The sequence below is a fragment of the Pinus tabuliformis genome, chromosome 7 (assembly GCF_031772625.1).
Source record: "Pinus tabuliformis cultivar Carrire ecotype Pingquan chromosome 7, CPIR1, whole genome shotgun sequence".
Lineage (NCBI taxonomy): Eukaryota > Viridiplantae > Streptophyta > Pinopsida > Pinales > Pinaceae > Pinus > Pinus tabuliformis.
The window spans coordinates 641,454,457-641,472,247 of NC_142293.1; the positions used below are offsets into that span (position 1 = coordinate 641,454,457).

Consider the following 17,791-nt stretch of genomic DNA (forward strand, 5'->3'; position numbering starts at 1 on the left):
CTAGCAATGGAGATTTTGTTAACAAAATAGATTCCAAAAAATACTTTCTTTGAATATCAGTAGGGCCTCCTCCCAGTGACTGTCGTTGAATATCAGTAATGTTCAGAAGCATGCACATATTGAGGTAGCACAGAAGGATAACTAGATCTGAAATCGATCTTTACAAAAATCAGAAGAATACTTTTTTCACGAGTTAATTCAAGCAGACTACAAGTGAAGTGCTGTTCAACATAGCAAGCTCATCAGCAACATTCGGAGATGCTGAAAACATCCATCTCACTATATACACAAGTAAAGCACATAAAATTACTGAATATGTAGCTATTTCATCCTATATTACTTTCCAAAATCCTCCCAAAAGCTGGAAAACCGCCTTAATTAACACCTAATTATATATCATAGCTTTTAAAACACCAAATATTTGGGGTTATTTTTCTACTTTCCTACTACCTTGGTATTGCAGTTAATTCTTTGCAATAGACCCCCCCTCTGTTGGCATCTAACTTATAATAGCTTTACATATATTTCTTTCCTTTAAATTCTGCAAATTCTTGATACAGAAGATAATTAAGTTAGAACATGCGAAAAGCATGAATTTATGAGACGCTTGTGCTAACATTAAAAAAAAAACATTGCACTCAAGACAATTTGGATTACAAATCATGATTTCACTAGGAAACCATTGCGTGCACCAGACTTGACATTATTAGCATGTATAAAACATCAATTAAAGAATATGTTCACAAGAATCAACATGTTAGGTTTAGTGTCAAGAGTCAAAACTCAATTCACCTTTAGATCTTACAAATTTTATGTTATGAAGACAGACAACCTATGCCAGTTAAATACGGATCAAAGATTATTTATAAAGGGGGGAACTGCATTCCCACCTTATGCACTCCTAGAAAAATCACTGTAAATCTTTAACTCATACTCCTGCCATAGATTCTAATGAACCAAAAGTTTTTTCACTGCTGTACCTTACATACAAGAATCCATCATCATCTTTGTACTTCTCAAAAACGGTGCCTATCAATGAAGCTGCATGGCAAAGCATCCAAAAGAAAGATTCAGCCATGATCTATAGTTTAAAATGGTCATACACAGAGCAACCCAGGCAAAGAATATTACCAGTCTGTGGTAAAGTGTCTCCTATGAACACAAAAAGTGCTCTTCCTGGGCTCAAATGCAATCTGTCACTAAGGATGTGGATGAACTGCCCCACAGTTAGATCCCGAGGAACCAAAAACCTGCAATCACTTTCAAACTCTAATTATAGAAGCATTGATGAAGCAGGACATCAACATGTTTTTTCATGAATATGTTTTGATTCTTTCAGAGTAGCAGCCCACACAAGTGTTATCCTTCTCACCTCACCTCAAGAGAACCCTCTTGGTACACTCGTATCCCATAATGTACTATTTACTATTTAGTATTTATGATTGGCTACATGCTAATGAAATTTCTCAACTTCTTGGTGTAGCTGCCTGCTGCCTATTGTTGTACACTACAAATAATTGGAATAACTACAGTAATAGTATCTATCTGATATCCATGGGATCAATAAGGTCAATAATTCAAGTTTTGCAGCATTTGTGGCCCATGAGATCAAGACAGAGGAGAAGACTGTTGAAAAGTGTAACTAGGTTCGGTCTTCATAATTATCATTATACTTGTATCATTATGTATTTTATGTAAAAAGCTAAAAGAACAAAAAGAATTTTTATTTCATTAGTTAAGCATGTTCTTCATGCTTCTAGGATTTATGAATCAAAGAGTCAAAGTCCTATTTGAACTTCTTGTAAAGAAAACGAGAAAAATAATATTTGTCCTCCACAAGACCAAGTCGGCCCTCCAGATGGACAAGTCGGCCTGCCCAAGGAACATGACCCTTCACATAGACAAACAACTATATATTGGCACCTGTTCTCCTTCATTTTGGCAAGGAATTCTTTGAAGTTCTGATGCAAGAGATGTGAGTTTTCTAAGGCAATATATGTGAGTTTATCTGAGGCAAGACATGCAAGTTTCCTAAGACAAGATTCGTAAGTTTTCTGAGAAAAGATATGCAATTTTTCTGTGGCAAAGATCTAAGATGTGAGTTTCTCTGTGACATATGATCTGGATAAGATATGAATTTCTGAGGCCAGAAGTCTGTGAAACTATGAGATTTTTATTGAAGAATATTCCTGAAATGACATGCGAGCTGAAGACTGACTGTAATATATGTGAAGTCTGAGATGTAACGACTGTGATATATGAACTACAGAAGGATTATAAAATCTGTGAAATATGAGCTACAGTAAGAGCGAATATCTCTGTGGGATAAGGCATTCATAGGACATACTTGTGACAGATTAGTTGACCATATTGAGGACAAAACATGACAGAGAATGGAGGGCTGGCTTGGGACATTTGTGGAGGACTGTTTTGGTCTTGGTCTTGGATGTCTCACTTTGATCTGATTCTATAAGAAGAGAAGTTGATTGGGTTTTCCCCCTTGTGGGGTTTTGCCCCGGCTTGGAGCCTATATCTTGTGTTCATTGTCTTTTTTGATATTCATGTTTATATTTTGATACTTGTTTGATGAAAAGAACATAATAAAAGTAACAAGAAGCAAACAAACATTCACAAACAATTATCATGAAAGAGAAATCTACCTAAGATTCAAACACATTGATTTCTCAACAAAGGCTAACATCCTCTTCATTAAAATCTCAAATATTTGTGTTAGGCTTAGCATTGCTATTCATTCATCCAACTGTTTTTCCATAAAATTTCTTACAATTGCTTTCATAGTATTTTCTGTGTAAGAGCTTCTTTAGAGAACAATACTGCCAATTAAAACTGAGTTACACTATCCTTGAGAAGGATTTACCTCTATGAATGCTTTCCCCTGCTGGTTCCATGCTTAAATGCAACGTTGCAGCCGAGCAAAAGGAGGAAACTTTGACAAAAGAAGATCAGAGCCAAGGGAAATGACCTTGGTTTTAGTTATACTCAACTCCTAGACCCACATTAATGTAAAAGTGTATCTCAAATACGTTGACAACTTGACAACAATGACAAGTGATAAGAAATAAAAGCTCACTTAAAGTATATTTTTCTTCTCTCCATTAAGGATTCCATTTTCTGAATGAAGGATTCCTCTTCTATCAGCAAAGCTAAGTTACCAGGATTCGGATCCAGATCCAGATCCGGATGTGGATATGGATCCGGATCCGTCAGATTTTTTAAAAGCCAGGATCCGGATACGGCGGGGAAACGACATGTATATTATATAATATGGAAAAGGCTACAGTATTCATGGTTACTGGTCTAACCTCTGTTGATACAATCTGAATATCTCAGCATGCAGCTACATCATTATGTGTAGACAAAATTGGCCATCTAAAATTAACTTGTATGTGGTATGTAATAGGGGCAACTTCCACCCTCACAAGATACTTCTAGGCCTTGAGCCATTAATATGTTTCCTTACTTTCAAAGAAGATAAACATTAGCAATTATAATTTGTAAAAATACAATTCAGCTCACATTCTTGACAATTCAGCCTCAACCCTATTTATCAACACATTTCTCTCTCTCCTTTGTAAATCAAGTCCTGATGATGAGTCTTGGTCTAGACTCGAAACGTCGACAAAGAAAGAATGAAAACTGTGGATTATCCAAGTTCAGATTATAAAAAAGTTAAAACCAAACCACAGAAATCTGCAATCTATATAATTATATTTTATGCGATATTTAATAATAAATAATAAATATATATTTTCAATATATGATATAATAAACTAATATATTTGATTTAATAGATATATATAAATTTTAATATTTCTATTTATAGTGCAATATATAAATTATAATATAAATATAGAACTTAATTCTAAGTTATAATTTTTTTTTAAATCTAAGTTTGAATCTTATATATATAATTTTAATTTAGAAATTAAAATATAAATATAAAACTTAACTTTAAAATACCAAATTTTAAAATTTAATTAATATATATGAGCTTACAATATTATAAATTTTAATTTGTATAGTATATCTGTATTATTATTATTATATGTTATAAATTACATAGTTGTTAATATTAATAAGTTATAAGCTGAGTTCATTAATATATGAACTTACGATATTATAAATTTAAATTTTTATAGTATTATCTCTATTATTATTATTATTATTATTATTATCATTATTATAAATTATATAGTTATTAATCTTAATAAGTTACTAGTTGAGCTCCGACATCTGAACGTGAATAATCTCTAGAACATTAATAAATTTTCCGTAAGTGTCTCCAAATGTCCCCATGTTCCAACGAATGGTTAGCCCTTGGTTTCCGATACCATAGTATTTCTAACATCACTGATATGTTCCATTGGTGATGGGATGACCCAGAGAGGGTGCCCGCCATGGTGGCTACAAGCAACCCACCGAATGCATTTTGCTAGCCAGGTATTAAGCTAAGTATTATTTGGGAAATAACCTCTTCCGTGAGCAAATAGACCCGAAGCTAGGTATTTATTCAGCGAATATTAATAGTGTGTTAATTCAACAAATATTAATAGAGTATTAATTCAGCGAATATGAACTTCTCCCGTTAACAGAGTATTAATTCAACAAATATTAATAGAGTATTAATTCAGCGAATATGAACTTCTCCCGTGACCAAAGGGACCCAAAGTTAGGAATTAATTCAATGAATATTAACAGAAAATTAATTCACTGAATATAGGTATTTTTGTGTTGTAAAAATCCCAAATTGCAGGAACGCAGTTTGAATTTCGGGGTGCACATTATCGTGAAGAAAACATTTTAATATGGGTCCCTAGGCGGATCCAAGCGAATCCGGATCAGATCCGGGGATCCGCGAATCCATCCCCCATGGCTGACGGATCCGGTAACATAGCAGCAATTATTTTCTTGGATTTTGGTTCAGTTATGCCTCATCCAGGATTTCCCGCGGGAGAACTTCTTGTTGAATTTTGGTAGCTGCGGTCAGTATTCTTCACTACAAGTCGACTCTAAAGAAAATTGAAAAGAAGAAATTTGAAATTTAAATTTTGAATTTAATTTTTGCCTCCAAAATGTAAAGTCGACTCCAATTGTTTAAGTTGGCCGGCACTGAGAGATGTGCCCCTTGGGGCATCTTAGATCACCATAAATATACATCCGACCTCCCTCACTTGGAGCAATTCGAATCACTCATCAATTCTTTTGTTTTCTGTCCACACGTGTGAAAGAGAGAGAGAGAGACAAGATCAGCTAAGTTTGACCTGTGTTGACCAAGACTATTTCTGTTCTGTTTGACGGAGATTCTGGGCAGTTGACCAAATCTGTTTCTGGGCAGTTTGACCGCAGCTGACTAGGATTTCTGAGGCAGTAGAAGCCAAAATTTGGCCTGTCTGACCAGACTTTGACCAAGTTGCAGAAGGCCAAAAAGGTGGTCTGTTTGAGCAGGTTTGACTTATTGAATTTTGTGGTCAGTTTGACCAATTTTGACTGGGAAAATCAGATTGTACTTTTAAATTCATTGTAGTGTTAATGAAATTAATAAGTTCTCTTAAGAAAAGATTGTTGGGTTTTTCTCAAATTAGGGTTTTCCCAGGGTAAAAATTAGTGTCTCTTGTGTTTGGCTGTTTCTTCATGATCCTACTGTCATTATTATATTACTGTTGAGATTTTCTATGTATAATTGCTTAATGATGAATGTGACATAAGAAGGATTTATTAAGAAATCATTGGAAAGTAATTATCAGATTAGAAGATCACGAAAAATCAACAATTCTTACCCATTTGACAAAATATTTAGCACCAATTATGTAGAAAATTTCAAAATTCCCACCAAAGACAACAGTTGTTGAGGATTTGTCATATCTTGCATATTTTATTCCAGTTTGAGATCATTTTTAGATTTGCTGGTATAACCTTAAAGCTGTTGTTAGGTTAGGATTTATGGCCAGATCTTTCACGAGGTTGTATGTTGAAAGAACTTGTGTTGCTTTTCTGGTAATGCATGTCTCTATGTTCCAACGTTGTTAAGCATGTCTATGCCACATATAATAATTCTACCCTTGAGCCTTTACCACTAGGTGGATAAAATTTAACCACGGTTGATTGTGGCAATGATTGTACGCATTATAATAAATTATAATCAAGTGGCCTTTATAATTTTCTGCTCAGTTTGAAATGTAAATTACTCTATGGCCACAAAGGAGCATCTAGGTTAAATTACTCTATGACCATTGAATTCTTCCTCATACATAGTTGGAGGATGTTGGTCCATTGTATGTTGACAGTTGTTCATTAGTTATGGAACTCTTGGTGTCCCCCCAGCCAACAATCTGTGACACTTTATGCGATAGCATTGTGCATTCATGTTTTAATAAATCCCCGTTGAGTTCTTGTATTGGTGGAGGCAATGCCCATGATAACCACAGTTCGGGGGGGGGTTCATACCTAGCAGTAGCAGTCTATGTGCTTGCATGTTGAGTTGTGAATATCATTTATAAATGATTGGATCGATTCTTGTAAGTCATTGTATTAAAATACATTAAGCTATTGACACCCTGATTTGTGCATTTTAACAAAATGCACTTTAAGTATTTCCAAGTAATATCGCTAAAAACTTAACGAGTATTTCTTGGACTATATGCTAGTCTTCAAGCAATTGAATCTTGGCAAAAACACATCAAAAACTTGGAAAATTCTTAGTAGTCTAAGTAATATCTTTAATTTTGTAAATTTTATTGTGTTTTAGCTTTTTTTTCCCCTCTATTTGTTGAATTTTCCCCAGTTTTTTTTTGAAGTGGTTTTTTGTTTTTCTCTCTTTGTTTTTTTCTCTTTTTGAATTTGGTGGTTTTTTGTTTTTCTCTGCTTGTTGAATTTATACCCAGTTTTTGTCTGTCTGAATCATACTCTTACTGTACAACCTGCTTTAGTGATGTAGGAAAAAGGGAATCAAAGGTGAATTGCCTTGTTGAATACGTATACTATGGAAAGAGCTAAAACATCCCCAAAATGTTTCAGAGACAATGAAGGCAATCTCTTGATGCAATAGACTTAACTATTTTGTGCTCATGGACATATTTCCAAACTGGTTTTTGGGCAAGCAACTAGAAAGCCTTGTATCAAGGATGGATCAAGATAGGAAGTTGATGAGGTGCTTAAAGACACTAGTGGAACATCTAAGAACAATTACATTATCTAAGGTCCGTTATGTTAAAAGCTCTTACTAGCTAAATTACTATATTTACCGTGACAAGTTGACCTCCTTATTCTAGACAAGTAATGATATTGATGTTGGGATTTTATTCAGGGGAACTAGAGAAGAGATGCAAGATAGGGACATTGCTCGATATAGTTATGGGATAACAGGTTTAGGGCAAGTTCACATGACAGTTAGAATAGAAAAATTTCCTCATTCGTAAGTGAGAGGGTAAAGTTTAAACACCATAAAATCAACTAGTGAAGGCTATGACTTTATTATCAACCATAGGTGGCATTACTATAAATTTGATAAGAAGTGAGATTAGCAAAGGTAGACAAGGGAAAGAGAGAGGTGGGGGAAAGATCCTTGCCCTAGACAATACAAGAAGACATGCATGTTGACTAGTCATAGACAAAGAGAGACTCAAAATCACTCTATGCTAAGGATCCCTACAACACTGGAGAATGATTTTTGGCATTCAGAATTAATAATCAAATTAATCATTTCTCAAAATTCAAAGCTTTTCCTATAACATTTTCAATACTAACTGTGAAAAATCAGTCTAGTAACTTAAATGACCAAGACAACTAACTACATCTACACAACAGCATGAAGCATTCATTCCATCATTCGGTTCACTTTGAATGATCATTGCAGGGCTGTCATGAGGAGTTGATAACTCCCAGAGACAAAACTTACTTCTTGTTATCCAGTTCAGGCAAATCAGTCTTTGAAACCCTCTCTACAATCACCTGTGCATACAAGGACATACTCATGCATAAGAACATGTCGTTTATCAATCAAGATGACACATAATAAAAGCATTGTTTATAGATATAAATAAATTATTTAAAAAAATAAAAAATAAAAGATAAACATAATTCAATAACTATAAAGAAAGTGCAACAATAAACATTATTAAGACCGCAAACAAAAAATATTTCATGTTATAGGACAAGTAATTCAATCCCTTCAATTCACTTCGTTTTTCATGATTGATTCTAATCAGTCGGTATAACATAAACCAAAGCTAGTCAAAATTCTACCTTCAAAAACTATACCCGTCAAGTTCAATAGCAGTAACTCTTTTGTGGAAAGACTGAGAGCTCCAGAAGATGCATGGAACTATCAAATGAGAATTTATGGATGCTTGAAGTCTTGTAGATTGTTGGTTTGAGTATGACTCTCTCTATACATATGACCAGTCCAAGAGTTAAGGGTGCAAACAAGAAAATGAGAATCTATAAAATGTTAACTCTTACAAAGGAGAAAAATTAGCTAAATGGTGAAAGCTCAAAATAAGAGGCATTATTGACAATCTAAGGTAAAGGCCAGTTGGACATTGAATCAACACTGGTCAGTATAATGATATATTGGCAACAGGGAAAAAACATAAGGAAGTCATCCCAAAGCAGTAAATGTTGGTTAAAACTTCATTCATGTGAACCAAAAGAGTTTGTTAAAGGAGACCAATAGAAGAATGTAATTTGAATCAGCCATTACCTGTGCTCATAGTGCCAAATTTAGACATGACTACTGAACAACAGTTGATTAAGTTTTCCCCTCTATACTTCAAACTTGTTTCTCTTAATTTCCATCCACCCCAAAAATGTTGAAATCAAAAGTGTACAGCCAAGTTTCCAAGAGAGAGAAAAGAAATTAACAGCAGCAAATAAACTGGTCTATTTTATTCGATGAATAGTAAATACCTAGAAGTGATGAAAATCCATGGACATGACCATTTTAACATGTTGTTTTGTGGATACCATCCTGATTCTAATTACGATTATAGTTACAGTTAATTATAACCATGCACATAACTTTTAAAGTGACATTTACTATCACTTAATGTTTACCTAGCACAAATAAAAATTAGATTAAGTTCTACCATCCTCTGTTTCACATCCATTTGGTTTAATTTCCAACAAAAATGACAAATGGTAGTTAAAACTAACCTTGTGGTGATCAATTTTGCTGTAGGAACTAACATTTCCTTGCAATCCATTCCTCCCCTACAAGTATATCCTTTTACAAACAGTCGCACCTCATGCTTACCAAGACTCTCATCTACCTCAATTTTTTCCTATAAACATATTTATAGCCAATAGCTTATTTTCCCTATAGAAATTGTTGACTTTCAATGTTACCCAGGTGCATGGTGTATGTCGAACCCCTAGATGGTCTGAGATGGATTGGCATGTGAGAGACAGTCCTCGATGGACTTGCACAACTCAAATAGCTTGTTCAATGGATGCTTGACATCAAACAGTTGTCGACCTAGTGTTTTTCCTATTGAATGGTGTTGTCATTGATGTCAGTGATTGAACACTCTTAATATTTGTCTGGTTTGAAGCTCCAAATGAATGGAAAACCCTAAAACAGCTTCAAATAGCCCCGTAATTGTTGACGATTTTTGAGGTCGAAGATCGGTGAATTTGCCTTTGTGACCATCATCAGTTGATTCTCCTCGTCGAATTGATTTTGCTGATATTTGGCATGCCACGAGAGCCTTCACGGTTTGAGAGCTATGCATGTTTGAAGATGAAGCACCCAAGTTGGTGGGAGCTTTGTTTGGTACTTTGGAGCGTTTTGGGAACTTGATGGTTCAGAAATAGGTGTTCCGGGTACTGGTTTTTCTGAGGAGTGTGGCTCGGGAGCCTCTGGGAGATCTAATCCATAGAGGAGCGCCTAGATGCTCCTCGATGGATCGGAGCTCCCAAAGGCTCCCGAGCCATGCGTATTGCACATTCCACAAAGCCCAAAGAAAAACCCGGGAAAAAATGGTGCAAATGTTTTGCGGAAAATTGCTGGTATTTTTTCTATATGAAGTAAGTCAAGCCATCATTCTGATTTATCATTTCTCATACTCAGCATGGGTGAGGGACACAGCGACACGGTGAGGGAGACATTGAGGGCCTAGCAGCTGCAAGTACTTCAAAGGCACAAGTGTTGCCATTGTCTAGGTACCTATCATTTATGCACAGAGTATTCCATCGTTGTTGTTGCAATGTCTTGTTTTTAGTTTTATTATTAATAGCAGGTTGAATCAATTTTTGAGAAGCTTTTTAAAGACTTAGCAAGCTATTTAAATTTTAATCATGTGATGAGTGTTGTACAGTGAATTGTCTATTCTGCCTTCTACATTACAAGGATCAACTATGTTCAAGTTGGCTTCTCTTATTTTTAAGGATAGTTATATCACTTGACACATGGTCTTACCCGTTATGATCACTATTATGCTCAAGTGTTTCACAATGTTTGTAGTGTTGCAGAACTCGGCAACTTTTTGTGAGTTGTCCAAGTTTTTCAGGTCACCTAGTTCTTGTCTGCAAAGAAATCCTGAGTCAGCTGCTCTTTTTGATACGGGCCAAAAGAAAACCCTGTTTACTGTTTAGTCAATTTTCTTGGATGAGAATCCTCTCTCATAGTTTGGCAATTTTGGGAGAGATGAGTGTTAACTTTCAATTGAACTTTCTTCATTACCTGGAATTTTTTTCAACAAACACGTCCTGATGTTGAGTGTTGCACCTTAGCAATGAAACAAGGCCTCACTAGCAAGTTTCAATGGATTTGTTAATATTTGACTTTTGAAATAATGCAAGTAGTTTGATGAGCTTTTGTCTGTGCACTTACTTCAAAAATATTTGTGGAATATTTAGTTTAAAATCCAATTTATGGGCCAATTTCATTGTTAGCAGACAATCAAAGTCAAAAACTGCATTATAAATAGTGATAATTTTAATGTCATTTTTAGATTCAAAGTGAGCCTTTGCAAAATATATGACAGCTAACAGTGCGATGCTTTGATTCAGATATAATTTGGCAAATATTGTTAATAAAACAAACCTTGAATGCAGGTGTCTGAATGAAGAAAGACTATTACATATTTAAATATTTTCGTCTAAGTAAATTTTTAATTTGCTGCACTTTTGGCATTTGCTTCGTAGCAAAACTCATAACACCACCACCTTTCATGTCTGATTGATATCTTTTAGTTTTTAATATTTTATTATTTTAACAGTATGAAATATAGTATATACAATACAATTTAGTAACTTACTAATTTACTTTATTTTTTTAATTTTTGGGTTGAAACTTGAACCTACAATCATGATGGCATTAACAATGTTAGTAGTTACAATAACCTTGAACTTAATTAAATTATAAATTCTAGAAATATTTTGAAATTTACTTTAATTAATGTTAGTTATTTATTTTTATTTATTATGTTTTTAAATTAAATCATTTTAAAATGTTTAAAAAAAAACTTTCAAATTTTATCATATTAGAAAATTCAAAATATGAATTTTGTTTATTCTACATTTTACAAATTTAATTAATATCTTTTAAATTTTTATTTTTAGTATCTTTTAAGTTTTTAACAATTTTAAATTCCTAGTAAGTTCTACTTCTAATCCTTTTTGTTTTACCATGGATAGATGATACAAGAATATTCTGTTGATTCAGTTACACAGGTTTAGTCATCGTCAGTAATGTGTGGTTCAGTGATGTGGTCGATGGGTGATGTCATACAATGACCATTTATGGTAAAAGGGTGTTGAAATTTGATGTATCAAGTCTAAAAGACTTGTATTCCAACATTGTATCAAATCCTAATCTAAAACCTAGCCTAGAACTACACCATGCATCAAATCTAAGTATTAAACCCACATTAAAGCTTTAACCCTAAGTTTAAAACCCTCTCGGGTCAATGCAAACCACATAATATTAAATACATTACAAAATGTGTTAATACAGTCCCAAACCACAGGCAGTTAGTCGCGTCGGAACCATAGCTGCGATGTACATGTGAGCGGGTATCAGATCAACCGTCAGGTTAACCGCAGTGCTAATCGCATCGAAGTCTGACCGCGGTGGCACATGTGAGCGGCCAGAGTATAACCGTCGAGGTTACCATAACACAGGTCTTCAAACCGTCAGGCGGAGCTATCACATGCAGTTCAGTTGACCGCAACCGTCGGGCTTGACATGCAAGGTGGCGGCTTATGACAAGACCGCAGCAGCACCGTCTATTCACATGCAGATAGTTAACCTTTTCTGTGCCGTTAGCATGACCATTGACGGATAGTACCTATTCCAAAGTCCGAAAATGGGTTTTGTTACAGATATTTAAAATAAATGGTGAATGTCACTAGGTGACATTAATAAACTTATCTAAAAACCCTAATTTAACCCTTCAAGTCAGCTGATGCATGCCAAAATTGAGCAACAGTGGTTATGATGCATCTAACCACTGTATAAATGAGCATTTGCAGACTTGTGAAGAGTTAGTGAGGATTTTGAATGTTTTTGGTACTTGTTATTCAGAGGCTGAGACAGAGAGGCGGTCAGTGTTTTGATCATATCTTGGGCATCTGGAGTCAGATTTGGAAACCGTAAGCGGCGTTGGAACACTGATTCAGAGAGCTTTCTGGTTACAGAGGTCAGAATTTCCTGTGTACAAGTTCAGTCTGACAGAATCACTGTGTAATCAACTCCTTCTTTCCATTCCTAATAAAAACAGTCGCCCATCTTGAAAGCAGACTCGGAGACGTAGTCCATCAAGGACAAACTCCGTCATCAATGTCACTGTCTGGTATAATTGTGTTTTTTTTCAATATCTTACTTCATTTCTTATGCATCTAATGATTTAAGTTCCGTCGCATATCCTTCTTCACTGCTTATGTCTCCTCGCTTAACGCACATTTGGTTTCATTCAATTCACTAATCGGCGCTAATAACTTCTGCTTAAGTTTTAATATATGATCAATCAGAACATATAATTTGGTATCAGAGCAGGTTACGATAGTATAGTTAGCCAGTGAATGTTAACCAAGTTGAGGTCACGACGTGAAGAAGGAACAGTTGAAGAAGGCAATCCCGAAGTGGGAAAGCGAAGGACCGTTCATAAATCGACCATGTCAGGACTTGATGCAGGTGAAAACCCTGAAACTAAGATGAGTGAAGAACAGTTTCAGCAGGCATTCTTGACTATGCAGCAAATGTTGGGAGAATTCTATGAAGACAAGAAGGCAAGAGATGCAGCTTCTTCTTCAAAGACGTCGAAGAAGGACAAAGGTAAAGGTGAGGCTGATAAACCTCCTTCACCTCCATCATCTCCATCAGCATCCTCTTCATCTTCTTCTTCGAGTTTAGAGTCAGGTGAAGAAAAAGCCTCATAAAACTTCTCTTTTAAAGCTTGACATAAAGTTTGAGTTGCTTGTTTATAATGGAGAAATGAATCCTGAGAAATTGGATAATTGGATAAAGCAAATAGAAGTTTATTGTTGAATTCAAAATATTATTGATGATAAAACTAAGATCCAATTAGCTACCCTAAGGATGGGAGGTACAACCCTAATTTGGTCGGAGAGTCAAACCCAATCAGATTTAAAGCATAAGGGTAAAGTAATTTCTTCATGAACCAAGTTTCGAAAAGCCCTTAGAAAGCAATTTTATCCTTTAGGGTATATGCAGCAAACTGCAATTGATTGGCAGCGCTCGCGACAAGGGAAAGGACAAAGTGTTCAGGATTTCACTCAGGGATTCCAAAAGAAAGCACTTACACTTGGAATCTTAATGAAGTCAAGAGAAACTTTATTAAAGTATATCGGTAGTCTGCATTCTTATTTACAACATACGTTGTTAATGTTTAATCCCGATGACTTTGATCAAGTTTGTGTACAGGCTATTCATGTTGAATCAGGAGGTAGACCTTTCAAGTTTACACCAAAAACTTCCAAGCAGTTGGAAAACAAAGATTCAAAGGATAGTAAGAGGAAGGGTTTTAACAAAGGAAAGAAATCGGCAACAGTTCAGAAAGACAGTGATCGACCTACATGCACACATTGTCAGAGAGTTGGCCATGACCAAGCTAGATGTTGGAAGCTTCATCCAGAACTCAGACCTCAGAAGTTTCAGAAGAAGAAGGGTGAGAAGAAAGCTATTACAGTTGTCCAACATGATCTTGGTTCAGATTCAGGAGATGAATCAAAGGTAACTGCCATGGTGTCAGCAGGTAAAATTTCTGATGTAGCCTCTAGTTCTAATGCTACTACTACCTCTTCAAACATAAGTCCTCCAAATGAGGATAAAAGAGTTGAACTCTTCCATATAAGGATTATCTCTAAGCATAAAAAAATAGACACATTATTTGATAGCGGGTCACAAGCTAATCTAATATCTGCAAATCTAGTAAAGAAAATGGGTTTGGAAACTTATGATCATCCAACACCATACCCATTAGGATGGCTTACTAAGGATACACAGCTGAAAGTAACTAAGCAGTGTCACTTAAAGTTTGCCATTGCAAATCATTTTATTGATGAAGTAGATCTAGATGTGATTCCAGCTGATATATGTGGGGTTGTGCTAGGGAGTCCTTACCTTTATGACCGTGATGCAGTATTTTACCGAAAAGAGCATAAGTATATCTTAAAGAAGGATGGAATTGAATTTATTATTAGAGCACATAAAACTAAAACTCATCTGGATTTAGTTACTGCAAATCAAATGAAGCAGTTGATTAGTTCTAGTAAGAAATATGTTCTCTTAATGATCAAAGAACAACCTAAGGATTTTAAAGATGCTTTTTCAAGTTGTGAAATTCCATTTAAAGATAGTTTGGTTGAAATAGTAGAATCTTTTTCAAGTCTTTTTGAAGATCCCAAACATCTTCCTCCTAAGAGAGAAATACAACATGAGATTCAGTTATTGTCAGATGCTACTCTTCTGAATGTTGGAATGTATCGTATGTTGGTCATAGAAAATGAGGAAATCAAGAAGCAAATCCAAGACTTCTTAGAAAAAGGTTTTATCCAGCCAAGTTCTTCTCCATGTGGTTCACCCATAATCTTAGTGCCAAAGAAAGATGGTACATGGAGAATGTGTGTCGATTTTAGAGCCTTAAATAAAATTACCATCAAGAACAGGTATCCTCTTCCAAGAATAGATGATTTTCTTGATCAACTAAAACATGTTGTTTATTTCACTAAGTTAGATCTAAGAAGTGGATATCATCAGATCCGTATTGCAGAGAATGATATCTGGAAGACTGCATTTAAAACTAGACAAGGATTATTCGAATGGTTGGTAATGCCTTTTGGTTTGACTAATGCACCAGCAACTTTTATGCGGGTAATGAATGATGTGTTCCGTCCATATCTTGACAAATTTGTTATAATCTACTTAGATGACATTCTCATATTCAGTAAAAGCAAAGAAGAACATGTTAGACATGTAAGGCAGGTATTAGAAGTGTTACAAAAGGAACAGTTGTATCTAAAACTTGCCAAATGTGAGTTTGGAAGAACTTCACTAAATTATCTTGGTTACATAGTTGGAGGAGGCAATCTAAAAGTAGATCCAGCTAAAATTGAAGCAATTCTTAAGTGGCCAAGACCACAAAATGTAACTGAAGTTCAAAGTTTCTTAGGTGCAGTTCAGTATTGGAGAAAATTTATTTCTCAATTTTCTTTAATTGCAGCACCACTACATGCTTTAACAGGGTCTAAAGTTACTTTTCAGTGGGGAGGGAAGCAACAAAAAGCTTTCGATAATCTTAAGCAAAAGCTAGTCACAGCTCCAATCTTAGCTTTGCCTGACTTACAACAACCATTTGAGATAGAGACCGATGCTAGTGGTTATGCCATGGGTGCAGTTTTATTACAAAAAGGAAAACCTATTTGTTTTCATTCAAAGACTTTTTCCAAAGCAGTGATAAATTATCCAACTTATGACAAAGAATTGTTTGCATTGGTAGAAAGTGTTAAAAAATGGAAACATTATTTAATGGGAAAAGAAACCGTGATTCATACAGACCATCAGCCACTTCAGTACCTTCAGTCACAGACTAAATTGCAACAATCTCGCCATTATAGGTGGATGGGATTTCTTCAGCAGTTTCATTTAGTCATCAAGTATAAGAAGGGAACAACAAATAAAGTAGCTGATATGTTATCAAGACCATCTTTGAATGCTTTAGTAGTACTTCAAAATAGTTCTTTAAAGCATGAAAGTTATTTAGAACAATATGCTACAGATGTTGATTTCAAAGATGTTTATGAATCACTGACTCAGGGTACTCAGATTGAAGAAATCAATTATCATGTTCATAACAGGTTGTTATATCATCTGGGTAAGTTGTGCATACCACAGACAGAAAGGGCGCATGTCATACGGGAAGCTCATTCTTCTCGTATATCAGGACATTTTGGCGTAAGTAAGACAATGGCGCAAATACAAAGGTATTGTTACTGGCCCCGAATGTATGAAACAATTGTTAAATACATCAAGGGATGTATAATGTGTTCCACAAGCAAGCCAAGCAATCGAAAGATTGGATTGTATATGCCACTTCCAGTTCCTTTACGACCATGGGACAGTATTTCCATGGATTTCGTAGGAGGATTACCAATGTCCAGGAGAGGACATGATTATATGTATGTTGTGGTGGATCGATTTAGCAAAATGTGCATTCTCATTTCATGCAAAAAGCAAGTCACTGCTGAGCAGACTGCACAGATGTTCTTTGAACAGGTATGGGTTCATTTTGGGTTACCTACTTCTATTATTTCTGACCGAGATACTCGTTTTGTAGGAGAATTTTGGTCTACTTTGTGGGGACTCATGGACACAAAACTGAAGAAGAGCACAACTTTTCATCCACAGACAGATGGACAAACAGAAGTGGTTAACAAAACCGTGATACAAATCCTTCGAGGTTATTGTAGCAAACATCCCAAGCTATGGGATGAATCATTGTCTTATGTGCAACATGCTTATAATAGAGCCTTGCATTCTTCGATTAATAAGTCACCATTTGAGACATGCTTTGGGTATCTACCCAAATCACCGATGGATTTCATGTTCGGTGAAGATCAGGAAATAGATGGACATAGAGAAGCCAACAGGGCGCTCAAGTTCATTGAACAGATACAACAAATACATGAAGCAGTTCGAGAGATATTAGAGAAGAGTTAGGCCAAGTACAAACATCGTCATGACAAGCATCGAGTCGGTCATCATTTTCAGATCAGAGATCAGGTATGGTTGTATATCATCAAGGAAAGATTGAAAGGAGAAGGTAAAAAACTGAAACCCATCAGGTATGGACCTTTCAGGATTATTGAGAAGATTAGTAACAATGCTTTTCGACTAGATTTACCTTCTTATAAGCGTATTTACTCAGTTGTTAATGTGGAAAATTTGAAGTTGTATGAACCTCCGATGATTATGGATCCAGAGGAGGATACTCAGATTTTGATTGTTGATGATCTAGCACCTGAGTATATGACAAAATTGCAGAAAGATACCATCTTGGATAGAAGAACTCGCTCTTCAAAGAGAGGTGATGTTGAGTACCTTCAAGTGGGACTCAAAGGTACAAATCCAAGCAAGGCAAAGTGGATTGAGATTGGGAGAGTGAGGGAGCTCTACCCTCACCTAGTCTCTGTTTAAAATCCAACTTTTGTGGTCCAAAAGCTTTCAAATGGAGAGGAATGATCCAGGAGGATTCCGTTGATTCAGTTACACAGGTTCAGTCATCGTCAGTAATGTGTGGTTCAGTGATGTGGT

General features: G+C 35.4%; 1 protein-coding gene across 1 annotated transcript in view; it reads right to left on the reverse strand.

Moving 5' to 3' along the window:
* Positions 1-647: 647 nt before the first annotated feature.
* LOC149249084 (autophagy-related protein 8i-like) overlaps positions 648-17,791 on the reverse strand; it is a 30,677-nt gene continuing 13,533 nt past the window's right edge. The window contains exons 3-5 of the mRNA XM_089458615.1: positions 7,916-7,968; positions 1,132-1,250; positions 648-1,041 (exon numbers count right to left, since the gene is read on the reverse strand). Of these exons, the coding sequence (XP_089314741.1) occupies positions 929-1,041; positions 1,132-1,250; positions 7,916-7,968 (285 nt within the window). The 3' untranslated portion in view covers positions 648-928. The remainder of the gene's footprint in view (positions 1,042-1,131; positions 1,251-7,915; positions 7,969-17,791) is intronic.